General features: G+C 43.2%; 1 protein-coding gene across 1 annotated transcript; it reads left to right on the top strand.

The window, feature by feature from the left end:
- The first annotated feature begins 12,463 nt into the window (after positions 1-12,463).
- LOC122644867 (uncharacterized mitochondrial protein AtMg00810-like) lies at positions 12,464-12,793 on the top strand. The gene has a single exon (XM_043838242.1). It carries the CDS (start codon positions 12,464-12,466, stop codon positions 12,791-12,793), a length of 330 nt encoding a protein of 109 aa, XP_043694177.1.
- Positions 12,794-14,545: the final 1,752 nt, after the last annotated feature.

Below are 14,545 nucleotides of genomic sequence, written 5' to 3' on the forward strand. Positions count from 1 at the left end.
AACCATTATTCCACTTAAACTTTGTGCCTTTCTTTATTAGCTTTATCATGGGTGTCGAGATGCACAAAAAATTCTCAATAAACCGATGGTAGTATCTAGCTAAACCTAATGAGCTTCGGATCTCAGTGGCATTCTTCGAAGTCTCCCACTCGAGAACCGCCTTCACTTTGTCTGGGTCTACTTTGATGCCGTCTTTGGTGATGATGTGCCCCAAGAATCAAATCTGGTGGAGCCAAAATTCACACTTGCTGAACTTGGTGAACAACTGATGTTCCTACAATTGCTGCAACACGAAAGTAAGGTGTCGAGCATGCTCCTCTTCACTCTTAGAATACACCAAGATGTCATTGATGAATACAATGACGAACTTGTCCAACACATCATGGAACACTCTATTCATCATGTCCATGAATGTGTCGGGGCTTTGGTTAACCCGAACGACAGTACTAAGAATTCCTAATGTCCGTATCAAGTTCTAAACGTTGTCTTATGAATATCACCACTCTTGATCTTCAATTGGTGGTATTCGGACCTAAGATTGATCTTGGAGAAAACTCTTGCTCTCTGTAGTTGAACAAATAGGTCTTGATGCATGGCAACGGGTATCGATTCTTGATTGTCAGCTTATTTAGCTCTCGATAGTCGATGCACAGATGCATACTACCATCCTTCTTCTTCACAAACAACACGGGTGCTCCCCAAGGAGACACGCTAGGTCGTATGAATCCCTTCTTTAGCAAGTCTTGTAGCTGGACCTGCAGATCTTTCAACTCAATGGGTGTCATTAGGCATGGTTCCTTGGATACCGGTGCCATACCAGGAATCAGATCAATTGCAAACTCTATCTCGCGATCAGGAGGTAGTTGGGTCAGATCTTCTGGAAAAACATCAAAAAAATCTCCAACGATGTCATGCTCCTCCAAAGGCTTTATCTTTGCCTTAGTATCCATTACCATGGCTAAATAGCCTTGACATCCATCATCCAGCAATTTCCGCACCTGGAGGGTGGATAAAGTTATTCTTTTGGGCTTCCTCATCGGTTCACTTTAGTAGGTGAAAACCGAGCCATCACCAAGATTAAATGTAATCTTCTTCTCTGCACACATAACTTTTGCTCCATAGGCGGATAGCCAATCCATGACTAGTATCATGTCAAAGTCCTTTATATCAAACTTAATCAGATGTGCGGTCAAGTTTTTCCCATAAATTTCCACCAGATAGGGGTCATAGACTTCCTTCTTGCTCACGACACTACCGGTCGGTGTACTGACTACTAAATCGTGCCCGATGTCCCTTGGTTAAACAATCATCCTACTCGCAAAAGTGCTAGAAATAAAAGAGTGGGACGTGCCCGAATTGAATAGTACTCGCGCGGGGACGAATGAGACAATCAGGGTACCTGGGGTTTGTATAAAATTTAAGTTTCTTGCATCCACAGGTTATTTCCTATAATTTAGTAGTGTTCAGTGGACTTACATGTCATCAATTTGGGATTCACCTCCGCTTCTTCATTAGTCAGCGTGAACACTTTTCCTCGATTCTGATTGTTCCGTGGCTGGAAAGGTCGAGCTTGGGACTAGTTTGGTGAGTAAGTGTTGTTTTCATAGTATATGCATTCCCTGGCCATATGTCCTGCCTTGTGGCGCACATAATATCTAGTGGACAACGCAGCCGCTGATGAGGCCTGGCTCACTTAGCTCGTTGTAGGTCGGGCTGGCGAAGCTACAGTTTTCGTTTGACTTACAGTTGGTTGGGCAGGCCAATTATAAGTGGGGCAGAAAGGGTTCTAGCCCACCTTTGGTCTGCGATATGGAGTCGGGTTGGGGGTCGAACTAGTTCCCCACAAAACCTTGTTCGGCCAACCAAAATTCTGATAGTTGCTTGGCCTTTTGCCCAAGCTGGGCGACGTTGTAGCTTTCTCTTTCTCCTTCTCCTTCAATCTATCTTCCACAGTCTTCACCTTATCGACCATTTGTGCGTAGTCCTGAATATCCATAATTGATAAGATGGGTCCGATCTCTAGTTTGAGTCCTTTCTCAAATTTTTTTGTCTTACTAGCTTCCCCTTTTAGGTGTTCCAGAGCAAAATGGAACAAGTCTTTGAACTGCTGCTGGTAGTCTAGAATGGACTTAGTTCCCTGCACGAGTACAGAGAACTCAGCTTCCTTCTTGTCCCTAAAGCTCTCAGGGAAGTAGTTCTTAAAGAAAACTTCTTTGAATTGCTCCCAGGTAGGATTTGGATGAGCTGCTTCAAGGTTAGGCTTGGTTGCTTTCCACAATGCTTGTGCCTCGTTCTGTAGCTGATATCCAGCACATATCAACTTCTGCGCCGTACATTCAAGTATGCCAAATGCCTTTTCCAAGGCTCTAATCCACCGTTCCGGCCGCATTGCCTCAGGATTTAACTTGGAAAATACAGGCGGCTAGAGTTTGTTGAACCTCTCCATCACCTTAGCTATAGAGTTTTCCGCTATGTGTTGAGGCACAGGTGGTGGAAAAAGTATTGGCCGGTTGGGTGGTGATGGTGGTACTGCTCGCTCTTGCATCATGGCCGCAAATTGTGTAAACATTTGGCCTAGCAGCTCCTATTGTTACTGCATAGTCCGCATCATGGTGGTCATGAAGGCATTCACCTCTCCAATTGCTATACCTGGCTGAGGTGCAGCAGTAGTAGCTTAGGCAGCCATTGGTACCCTTGGCGAAGTAACAGATACTTTAAAATTTTGAGCTTTGGCTCCGTCTGATAGCTCAACTTTTGGGACAAATCGAGGGCGTCTTCCACGACGACCACCTCAGTTGGATCTAGTGTTGCCCATGTTTGATTTTCTGAAAGAAACTATATGTTCAATATTTCCCTACACCTATATCGAAAGCAATATATAATTCCTAACTATCTCATGTACATTACCTATTCCACAATTCTAGTGTAACAATGTTATCATCCCAGTGAGGTATGTTATTATTGAATGTTTTTGTTAAGTGTTTTATGTTCGTGGAGTGTTTTATGCCGTGATATGTTATGCAAGTCTCTCCAACTTCGTCCTGGTGATGAGAGCATGTACGTAAAGGTGTCCTATATCACCCCTAACCTCTTTTGCTAGGGAAAGGTAGATGGCACGACCCTCTGGTCCACTAGTATTTGCGAGTGCCAAGAAGACAATCAATTGGTTCTCAGCCCAGGACTGTATCTCTGGTATCCAAGCTAGTCTCTTCCTCAGTCGTCTAATGTAGAGCATGTTGCTGGGGTCTCCAGGCCTAAACAACACAGTCAGGTCCAGCCATAGAGAATTTCTAAGTATCAGTTTATTATGGCTACTTAACTTTAAAATTATGTTCAGCACTATAGGTAGATAAAGTAGCATAGACTGAAAATTAAATGAGTCAGCTCGAGGTTGCACACAGTGTTACAGTGATCTACTGGGTTCAAATACTTCCCAAGTGAGAATAGGTGCAGTGCTTGAGGTTTTTATTTTACTCTGTAACCTATTGGGTTTAGTTGGGCTAATGCATGGGTAAAGTATGGCCTACTTGTAGGCACAATATCCTAAATAATGCCTAAGTGCCCAAGACTCTACAACCACAGATCACCATATGCCTAGATATCTATGTTTGAGTTTTGCACAGCATCAGTCACACAGTGGTTCATGCATACATGTATATATCAATATATAGTATTTAAATATAATAACTATGCTCATATTAGGCCATAATAAGAGAAAATTTTATTTCCCCCAATTTCTAACTTCCTCGTCTTATTCTAGTATATACCTATGTGATTCTGCCTATTATTGCTTTATTTATTCATTATTATTTATTTTTTATTTATTATTTAATATATAATATATATATATATATATATATTCACATAATCATTTAAATGTTGTAATAGTGTTAATCATGCCATTTTATTGTAGAAACCATAAGCCCATATGTGATCAATTCAAAAGCTACTGAAAATCCATTCTCTGGGCGTTTGGCCCCATTGCCCAGTGCATCGTCCAGAGAATCCGGGCACAGGCTATATCAGTCCGAGAGCTCACATATTCATTCCATTTTTCATTCTAAGTGTCCCAAACCCCTAGGGCAAAGCTCCAAAGGCCTATTTGACTAATTCCACACCAAATCCACGTTTCTTCACAAGTCTTCTATGCATCCATGCGAGTCTAGGGTAAGATTTCTTCACTTTTTCTTCTTCTTTAGACTACTATCCACATTTTCATTTCTTTTAGTTTGGAATTTCTGATTGTAAGTCCTAATTCATTTTTGTTTTCCTTTCTTGCTTGCAACAACCATGTCTACAAGGGGTAGACATAGTACAACGAGGAAGGCAGTGACCCGCAAGAGCCTGCGGTCTGATCCTGTGCCTTCTTCGCCATCAATATTACCCGCTGCAACGCCAGGAGATGATTCCTCGTCCGAGGAACCGGAGTTTGACCACTTTTAGTTTTCTAGGTACGAGCATTCGTAAGACTGGGCGAAGTTCAAATCAAGAACATAGTGAATGGAAAGGTGGTGCAAGTTGGTGACTTTCACCAGTATGGGCTCTATGCCAAGTTTAATGCCCTAGGCTGGGCATCGATGTTGTCACCCACACAGCCATGCTACCCGAACCTGGTTCGGTGTTTCTATTGCAACCTTGTGCCAGCCTCTGGGATGCAAGGGTTTGGTCTGGAGAGTAGGGTGAAGGGAGTAGATATGAGGTTCACCACTGCCATCTTAGCAAAGATCCTGGGACTGCCCGACACAGGCGATAGGTGTTACTATAAGCCTCGGGTAGATATTTCTGACATGTTTTCTCTAGAGACTAGGAGGACGATCTTCAGGGCTTTGACTGGGATAGATGATGGGGTTCCAAAATCTAAAGCTGATTACAAGCCTACAACTAGGATCATCAGCAGGTGCATTTCTTATAACATCTATCCGAAGGGCAGAAACAGGGGTAGTATTTCTATGCTCTGAGCATATATCACATATTGTCTATTGGGGCCTAGCAAGAGGGCTCCAGTGATCAACCTCCCATACTTACTAATGCAGGTGATGCTTTACCACGCACAGAACCCATCAGATGGGAACCTGCCATATGGGAAGTTCCTAACTCTTATGGTCCAATATTTTGGGGTTCCACTTGCTGGGGAGTATGAGGATGGTGACAGGTCAAAACCCATCAGTAAGACCTCGATCCAGAAGATGAAGATGCAGGGGGAGCTCGAGAGTGATCCAGAGTTTGAGGAGGAGATGGAGCAGGAGGCAGCAGAGGGGGTTGGTTTGGGTGAACAGGGTGTTCTGGTGGATCCTAGTGTACAGTTTGTAGATCTGCCCACCTACGAGCCGACCGGTACTTCTAGTTCTCAGGTGCCAGAGTCCTATTGGTTGTCTGATATGATGGCATAATTTTAGGGTCTCCATACCCAGCTGGTGTAGATGTCGATGCGGATGGATCAGGGCTTCACTTCCCTGGAGAGGAGAGTAGGTTCTGTTGAGTGACGCCTAGACTTTTGGGACTCCTACTATCGCGTTGACTCCTGTCACAGACCAAACAATCCCCTGGGAGGATTAGGTAGGTGACCAAAATTATGTAACAGCAATTTGCCAAATCCCACGGATCTAAAAGCGGTTAATACACTCACAGGCACACATCCATAACATTACCATAAGTAAAATCAGAGTGTTGTAGATAATCTACATTTATAAAGGAAGAAGAAGAAAGTGTAGCGATACGGGAAATGATTGTTATATATACATAAGTAAAGTTGTTCATTTCCCCCATGCAACCCACAGATAGAACAGTAAGATCTAACTTATGCATAAGGTGAAATAAAAGTAAATATGTACAGGGCGAGATAACTCAACCCCAAAAGAAGAAACTGAAAACTAGAAGCAAGAACGGGGATAAACTCCTAACAGAGTCAAAAAGGAGTCCCCAAGACAAAAAGCATCAAGAGCACCCTTCATGGGTCATCTTCAGTAACCACTAAGAACGCTCGCATCAATGGCACGACCTCCGTCGGGGTCCATACCAATATCATCATAACCACCATGGCTCTCCTCCGTGTAATGAGCCTCCACGCCACAGTGACATCCACCTGTACAATCATCTAATAGAAAAGCATATATAACAGAGTGTGAGCCCCACTGAGCCCGTGAGTAAAACTGTTACACCTGCACACTAAATATACCCCTAAACCACGGGGCAGTTTATACCTTTACCTAAGGGGCAATGCCACGGTGGCACTGGCCAACACCTGTAACCTCAGACTTAAAATATTACAAAAAGTATCCCCTTGAAGACCTCAAAGTGTGGGCCAGTGCCCCATAATTTTCCTTGAAGTTTGGGCCCTGACAGTAGCACCGGAGTCACGAACGAACTCACTCGTATTGAATCTGCTCGAGGATCCGCCCGTGCAGTTACTTGCCCTTTTGGTGATTTTCCTATGGGACCCACACCCCCGTGTCCCAGACACGCTAATTGAACCTTGGGGCCATGTGGACCCCTACCCACACCATTAGTTGGGTGAGTGGGCCATGAAGGTGGGCCCATAAGGCCTAACTTAAAGAATTAAAGAGGTTTTAATACCCCAACTAAAACCAAATAGACCTTAGAGGACAATTGAGTCCTATGGATTTAGGGTGCACCCCAAACATACCCTAATTAACTAAATGGACCTAATGGTCCAAGACTTGGGCCAAACATGCCTTAAGACCTAACCTAAACCCCATTTAAAACCTGGGGGATTAAAATGTATTCTAAGGACCCCTAACCAAACACAACCTAAGGCCCCTTCTATCCCTTAAAGATAAGAAATCCCTCCCATTAACTTATCTCTCCCCCTCCCAAACAAATCGGGGAGGAGAAGAGACAAGAGAAGAAGGAGGAGGAGGAAGGAAAGGGAAGAAGTAGAAGTGGGAGAGGAATGAGAGGGGAAGGGAAGAAGATGGGAGGTATGCCAAAATGGTTGGCTGGCCCACATCTCCTTCTCTTGCTGTCCGGACGAAGGGAGAAGAAGAAGGTGAAGGAGAAGAGATGGAAAGGAAGGGAGGAGGTCAAGGGGGCTCACCTACCCTTGTCCTTGCCGCCCCCATTGAAGGTAAGACCTAGAACTGATTCTCCTCCATTTCCCTTTTCTTTTTGATGATTTCCTTGAGCTTGGGCTGACCTAGAGTTCCATTTGGGACTCAAGGTGATGCTCGACCCTAGTTGGAAGCTCAAATGGAGCTAACCTAGACCTGGTTTGAGCTCCTATGAGCTACATTTGCAGCCCTTGCTACTTAGACTTGGTTTTGAACCTTGAAACATAACTTTTTGACCAAATTGAGACCAATCCTTGTAGGATCATGGATCTATGAGGTGAGCCTAAGATCTAGTGACCCTAGGAAGGCTTAGACACCCTTCCCCTGTCCCTGAGAGCTTAGGGCACTCCAACCTTCAAGTTGGAGTAGAAGCCCTTTGTAATCTCAGGTTGGATTGCCGGCGAATGAACGACCGAATCCATCCATCGTGGTACCGTCCGTCAGCCCTCCCAATGTAAACCCTGTGTAATGACCTAACCGGATGAAGGAACGGACTCAAGTCTGTTGCATCCACCCGAGGCCAGTTGCTCTCGAGTATGTCTCAGGGATCGATCGGATATAGAGGCGGACCCAAGAAGCATATCTGCCTGTTGATCCGCTCCCTTTTAGCTTTGTCTCAGGTGTCAAACGGATGCACGATCGGATCCAAGTAAGAAGTTTCGCTCATGGGTCCGCTTGCTCTATTTTCACTTTTGGCCAGAACGGAGTCAGGGACGGACTCAGCTCTGCTGAAACTGCCCTGAGTCCGCTCGTTCTATCTTGGTTGAAATCTGATTTTAATCTTGGGGGCCTAGTATGAGACCCTTCTATACATACTTTAATGACTTCTTTTGTATGTTTAGGCTGGTGCACTGGTGAGATTCATGTGAACCACGCCGGATGACACCCGATGCCTGGGGAGATTCATGTCAATCACGCCGGTTGACATCCGAGTTCGGTGAGTGGGTTTTGGGTGACTTTGTTGGGTGTGAATATATAATTATTTTGTAATCTTAAGCATGCTATTATATAAATATAAGCATTGTGCGCATTGTATTATTATTCAAATGTGAACTGCTATGCTTGCGATATTATTCTCACCATTGTATTGGGCTACGGTATCGGGTGTGCCGGTTTCAGAACCCCAATTGATTTAATTATGAAAACTATAATATGTCATCCTGATCTGTATGTGCCGTGCCATGCTAGTACCTAGGTACTAGATGGAATGGGATGTTGATGCACCCGGAATACCTCTCGGGACTATAGGACCTGTATATAGCATATTTGTGGCTAGGAGGCTTGTTCCCTTATGCTATGACCCTTGCCAATAGGGGTTTATATGTTGGATAGTCTGAGCACTTGTGGTCTGTGGAGGTGGGAGAGGCCAGGACACATGTAGTGATGGCTATCGGGATCTGCCTCTGGGTGGTCATGATGGCTTCTACCAGCGTAGGTCCCCTCGTTATAATTGAGGATTCACTAGAGCAATAGGATAAGTGACCCTCAGTATCTCCCGAGTTATCATAGTAGCATACACTTGACCGATAGAATTGTGTGTAATGGATCAGAAAACGGATCACAACAATTCAAATTTAAATTCTAATTTGAATAAGTCAGTCGACAGTGGGAGGACTCCTACATTGGTGGAAATATCTAACTGTGAAGCAAATGAGTTTGATGACAACTCAAACTCCTTCAATATACAACGAATGTAAAGTTCAAATTATTGTGACGTTACAATACAATTTATAAATACGTCTTCCTATCTTGAAGATAAGAGAAGGAAGAGTTTTTTATCAAACACAATTCTAACTTGGTATCATCCACCGTTGACTCACGTCACCGATCATCATGGTTCACTCCGATGACTCAACCACCACTACTTTCGGAAACACCTCATCTTCCCTAGTCTCTCCCACCAATATTGTTTCTCTTCTCCCTATCAAACTTGACCGAACCAACTACTTGCTGTGGAAATCTCAATTTTTGCCATTACTCCATGCACATCACCTTTACGGCTTCATTGATGGCAGCAACGTTAGCCCACCACCAACTCTTTCTTCTTCTCCAACCTCTGCCACTGCTGTTCCCACTCCTAACCCTACGTATACTCTCTGGCACAGGCAAGACCAGATTATTCTTAGCTGGATCATATCTTCTCTCACTGAAGGTGCACTTGCACAAATCATTGGATTATCTTCTTCTCAAGCTGCATGGACCACACTGGAGCGCACTTATACGTCTCAGTCTCAAGCACGCATCATGTAGCTCAAATACCAACTTCTCCAGATCAAGAAGGGAATTTCCACCATGGCCAAGTATCTTCAGCGAGTCAAGAATATCGTTGATAACTTGGCCGCTGCTACCCACCCGGTTGCTGAATCGGATGTTATTCTTGGCATTCTCCATGGCCTAGGACCTGATTATGAGGCTTTTGCGTCCTCTGTCACCACTAGAATTGATCCGCTGCCATTGGATGATTTCACAGGCTTGCTTCTAAGTCAAGAGAGCCTCAAGGATCAACGCCATTCTCATCAAGAGTTACCAATAGTGGAGGCCAATATGGCTGCCAAAACCAATGCATCATCATATGGCGCCTATCGTGGAAGGAGTTCTTCATCCAACAGAGGCCGTTGCCATGGGTACCAATACAGCAATTATCATGGTTGTGCTCCACAAAATGGCAACCAGAAACGTCCTCCACTTCTGCCAACTGCTACCACTTCATGTCAGATTTGTAACCGTACAAATCACACTGTAAACACCTATTTTAACAGGTTCAATCCTAATTACCAGCCTCAAGTTACATCACCAGCCACTAAAACCACTAGTGATGCCACTCCATCAACTTCTGCTGCGTCGTGTGACTATGTGTGGTATCTAGACTCTGGCGCCTCTCATCATATCACTTCTGACATGGGAAATATGAGCATTAGCTCACCATACACAGGCACTGATCAAGTGCAAGTTGGGAATGGGGTAGGTTTGACCATAGAACATATTAGAAATTCAACACTTTCAACTTCCTCTAAATCTCTGTTGTTAAATAGTGTTTTACATGTTCCCAGCATCACTAAAAATTTACTGTCTGTAAGTAAGTTTACTAGTGATAATAATGTTGCTATTGAATTTCATCCTAAGTGTTGCTATGTGAAGGATTTACAAACGGGGAAGATCCTACTGCAAGGCACAACTGAAGCAGGTCTCTACAGACTCAATAAGGTAGATTTGCCACTCCTCTCTTCAAATAATTTTCAGCCAAGTGCACACATTGGCAAAAGAGTTTCCAAATCGATATGGCATGATCGGCTTGGACACCCATCCTTGAAGTGTTTAGAATTTTTGCTGCGCTCCTCCAGTCTTCCAGTTCAGGCATCAAAGTCCTCCTCTTCAATATGCATTTCATATCAAATGGGAAAAGCACACAAATTACCATTTGAGGCTAGTTACAATAATGCAAAGTTTCCATTCCAGATTGTGCACTCTGACATCTGGGGCCCATCTCCTACTCCATCCGTCCAAGGTTATTGATATTATATATCCTTTTTGGACGACTACAGTAGGTTCACTTGGATTTATCCACTTGTAAGCCGTTCAGAGGCATTGTCAACTTTTCTACAATTCAATTCTCATATTGAAAATTTGTTCAATTGCACAATCATGATTTCTCAGTCAGATAGGGCAAAGGAATATCAGGCATTTGATTCATTCTTCAAACGAAAAGGAATAAATCATCAATACTCATGCCCTCACACATCTGGACAAAATGGGAGAGCAGAGCACAAGCATCGCCATATTGTGGAGACAGGTTTATCTCTAATGGCCCAGGCTTCTGTACCCTTACAATTTTGGCCGGTTGCTTTTGAAATAGCAGCAACCTATTTAATAAACCGGCTACCAACACCAGTTCTACGAAATCGGTGTCCCTTTAAAGTCTTATTTGGGTATGACCCGAATTACAAGCTCCTTCGCACCTTTGGGTGTGCATGCTATCCCTGGCTAAGACCCTATAACAAAAACAAGCTGCAATACAGGTCCACTCAATGTATATTTCTTGGATACAGTAGTCACCACAAAGGCTACAAGTGTTTTGACCCTACCATAGGGTGCACTTATGTTTCAAGGCATGTAACGTTTGATGAGTGCCTATTTCCTAATGCCAACAAACCACTACCAAATCCAAACCCAAACTGAGTGACAAGTCCACTCATTATCACTAGTGACAATGTTATAACCCAGGCCCATCGTCCTTCACCCATTTCAATTACAAACCCAAGTAACCCGATTCCAGCTCTAATCGAGCCTGGTCCACCACCACTATAAGACCAACATTCACCTAGCCCATCCAACAGTAGTACACCCAGTCCATCTGAGCCTGATCTTACCCAACTGATATCACCAATTGATGCCCAGACTGAGGCCCAACCAATACCACAACCATAAGCCCAGCCAACACCACAAGCCGAGGCCCAGTCTCAGCCAGCCCAACGTACCATGGTTCAACCTCATCATGTGTCTCATCCCATGTTCACACGACTTCGATCGGGTGTTACCAAACCTATGGAAAAGCTGAACATAATGGTCACCAAACATCCTATTCCCATAGCCCTTGTATCGGCATTAGCCAATCCAGATGATGAGCACACTTCTTACACTGCTACAAGCAAAGATCCAAAGTGGAGGAATGCAATGAGTGAAGAGCTAAATGCCTTACTCAAAAAGGGACATGGTAGCTGGTTCCATTTAAGCCATCAATGAACCTAGTTGGAAATAAATGGGTCTACAGGGTCAAAAGAAATTCAGATGGGTCAATCAACCGGTATAAGGCACGGTTAGTTGCAAAAGGATTTCACCAAAGAGAAGGCATAGACTACTTTGACACCTTCAGTACTATTGTCAAGCCAGTAACTATTCGGGTTGTTTTAACTGTTGCAGTGTCCAATGGATGGGTGTTGCTCCAATTAGATATTCAAAATGTATTTCTAAATGGTGCATTACAAGAGAAGGTGTTTATGACTCAACCACAAGGGTTCGTCGATCCAGTTCGACCCACTCACGTCTGTCATCTAAAGAGAGCACTGCATGGTCTGAAGCAGGCTTCACGTGCGTGGTCACATCATTTGGGCCAGTTTCTTATTCATCTTGGCTTCAAACCATCCGCAGCTGATACAGCTCTATATGTTTGAGCCAGGCAAAGGGACACTACATACTTGCTGGTGTATGTGGATGACATAGTCGTGATTGGCATAAGCACTATTGTGATCCAACAGTTAATAAAGTCCCTAGGAGAAGAGTTTGCCATTAAGGACTTGGGAACCCTAAACTATTTTCTAGGGGTTGAAGTGGTGTGCACACCAGAAGGCCTACATCTCTCTCAGTCCAAATATACCCTGGATCTGCTAAAAAAAGCCCAAATGGATGGAGCAAAACCGAGGCCTACTCCAACATCAATTCAGCCTCTTGTTCCAACAGCTGGGTCACCATTTGAAGATGTCACACTATATAGGAGCACTGTTGGCGCACTACAGTATTTGACATTGACAAGACCGAATGTAGCCTTTGAAGTAAACAAGGTCTGTCAGTTCATGCATAGTTCAACTACTGATCATTGGGCTGCAGTGAAGCGTATACTTCGCTACCTAAAGGAGATAATTGGTCTTGGAATTCAAATTCAGCCTTCAACCACACTCAAGTTGGTTGGATTCAGTGATGCTGATTGGGCAGGAAGTCCTCATGATCATTGATCAACAAGTGGGTATTGTGTCTATCTTGGGCATAGCCTGGTCTCATGGAGCTCCAAGAAGCAACACACAGTAGCACGCTCTTCCACAGAAGCCGAGTATAAGGCAGTGGTAAATGCAGCAGTAGAATTGATGTGGCTTCAATAGCTAACAAGTGATCTTGGCATCGGCTCATCTCCACCAGTACTATATTACGATAATATAGGGGCCACTTATTTAGCAGCCAACCCAGTTATTCCATGCACGCACAAAACATATTGAAATTGATTATCATTTTGTGCGTGAATAGGTGGCAGCTAATAAACTCTCCATTCGTTTTCTACCCAGTGAAGATCAGATCGCAGATGTGCTCACAAAGAGCCTCCCTGGTCCACGGTTTTGGTTGTTCAGGGATAAGATCACGGTGTGCACCCGATCGTTTCGCTTGAGGGGGACTGTAACGAATCAAAAAATGGATCACAATAATTCAAATTTAAATTCTAATTTAAATAAGTCAGTCGACCGTGGGAGGACTCCTACATTGGTGGAAATATCTAACTATGAAGCAATTGAGTTTGATAACAACTCAAACTCCTTCAATGTACAATGACTGTAAAGTTCAAATTATTGTTACGTTACAATACAATTTATAAATACGTCTTCCTATCTTGAAGATAAGATAAAGAAGAGTTTCTGATCAAACACAATTCTAACTGTGTGTTAGGTGGAAAATGAATCTAACATTAGCATGCATCATTCTGCTTGATATTGATTGTATGATGTGTGCGCATTCCCCTTTGCTCTCTTACTAGCTAGTATAGCTAACCCTGTTGTACAACTTTTTTTTAGTTGATATGTAGATAACCTCTTGATGAGCACCGTTGGATGCGAATCAAGTGGAGCCAGTGGCTGTGACTTGGATGTAGATGTACACCCAAGATTTGTGCCCTTGGGGCAATTAATTACTATTTAATTTATGTATTCATTCCATAATCATGTATAAACTGTATGTTTAATTATAGGAGAGATTGAATGGTTACAAACATCAATATTGTACTGTGTTATCATTAGAGAACCGATGCTCTATAATTTCACATGATTTTAAGTTAATTTCACTTCCACTAACTCTGCAATTAGAACGGCTTATTCCATTTGATACGTTCTTTTTTGTCGTCATAATGTGACGACAGGGTGGACTGTGGCTCAAGACACTGTATCTGTGATCCTGATAGGTGTTGGGATGATGTGTGATTGTCCCAGTCATACCCCTATGTGATAAAATATCTTACATCGGGATAGGGGTATGACAGAGTGGTATCAGAGCAATGATGCTCTGCACCGACCATAGTTGGGACGTAACCTCTTGATTTACTCTCCATAAATAGGTTCTAAATTAAAAACCTCAAGAACATAAATGATTGTGTGCAGACTTAGGAAGAAGATTGATTGGAGTGAAAACAAGAACCTAGAGGGATAATAGGCAATATGGAACCTAGAGCTTGGAACATAGGTTAACAAGTTACAAACTGTGTAACTGCTTGGTGGAGTTTAAGTAAGTAATAGATGGGTAATCGTGTATGATGATCTATAGTGAACAATAATGAATTAAACACAACCAATCCACAACTATGGACAATGATAAAAAAAAAAAAAGGGGAATTAAATTAAATATACGTGTATATATATATATATATATAAAATTAAATACAACTATTCCAATGATTCCAAATCTTTCCTGAGGGCAATCATGTCCTCCACAATTTGACACCTATGATT

The sequence above is a fragment of the Telopea speciosissima genome, chromosome 11 (genome assembly GCF_018873765.1).
Source record: "Telopea speciosissima isolate NSW1024214 ecotype Mountain lineage chromosome 11, Tspe_v1, whole genome shotgun sequence".
NCBI lineage: Eukaryota > Viridiplantae > Streptophyta > Magnoliopsida > Proteales > Proteaceae > Telopea > Telopea speciosissima.

Coding starts and splice junctions, on each gene's coding strand:
- LOC122644867 (XM_043838242.1), top strand. CDS start 12,464: ATGGATGGAGCAAAACCGAGGCCTACTCCAACATCAATTCAGCCTCTT.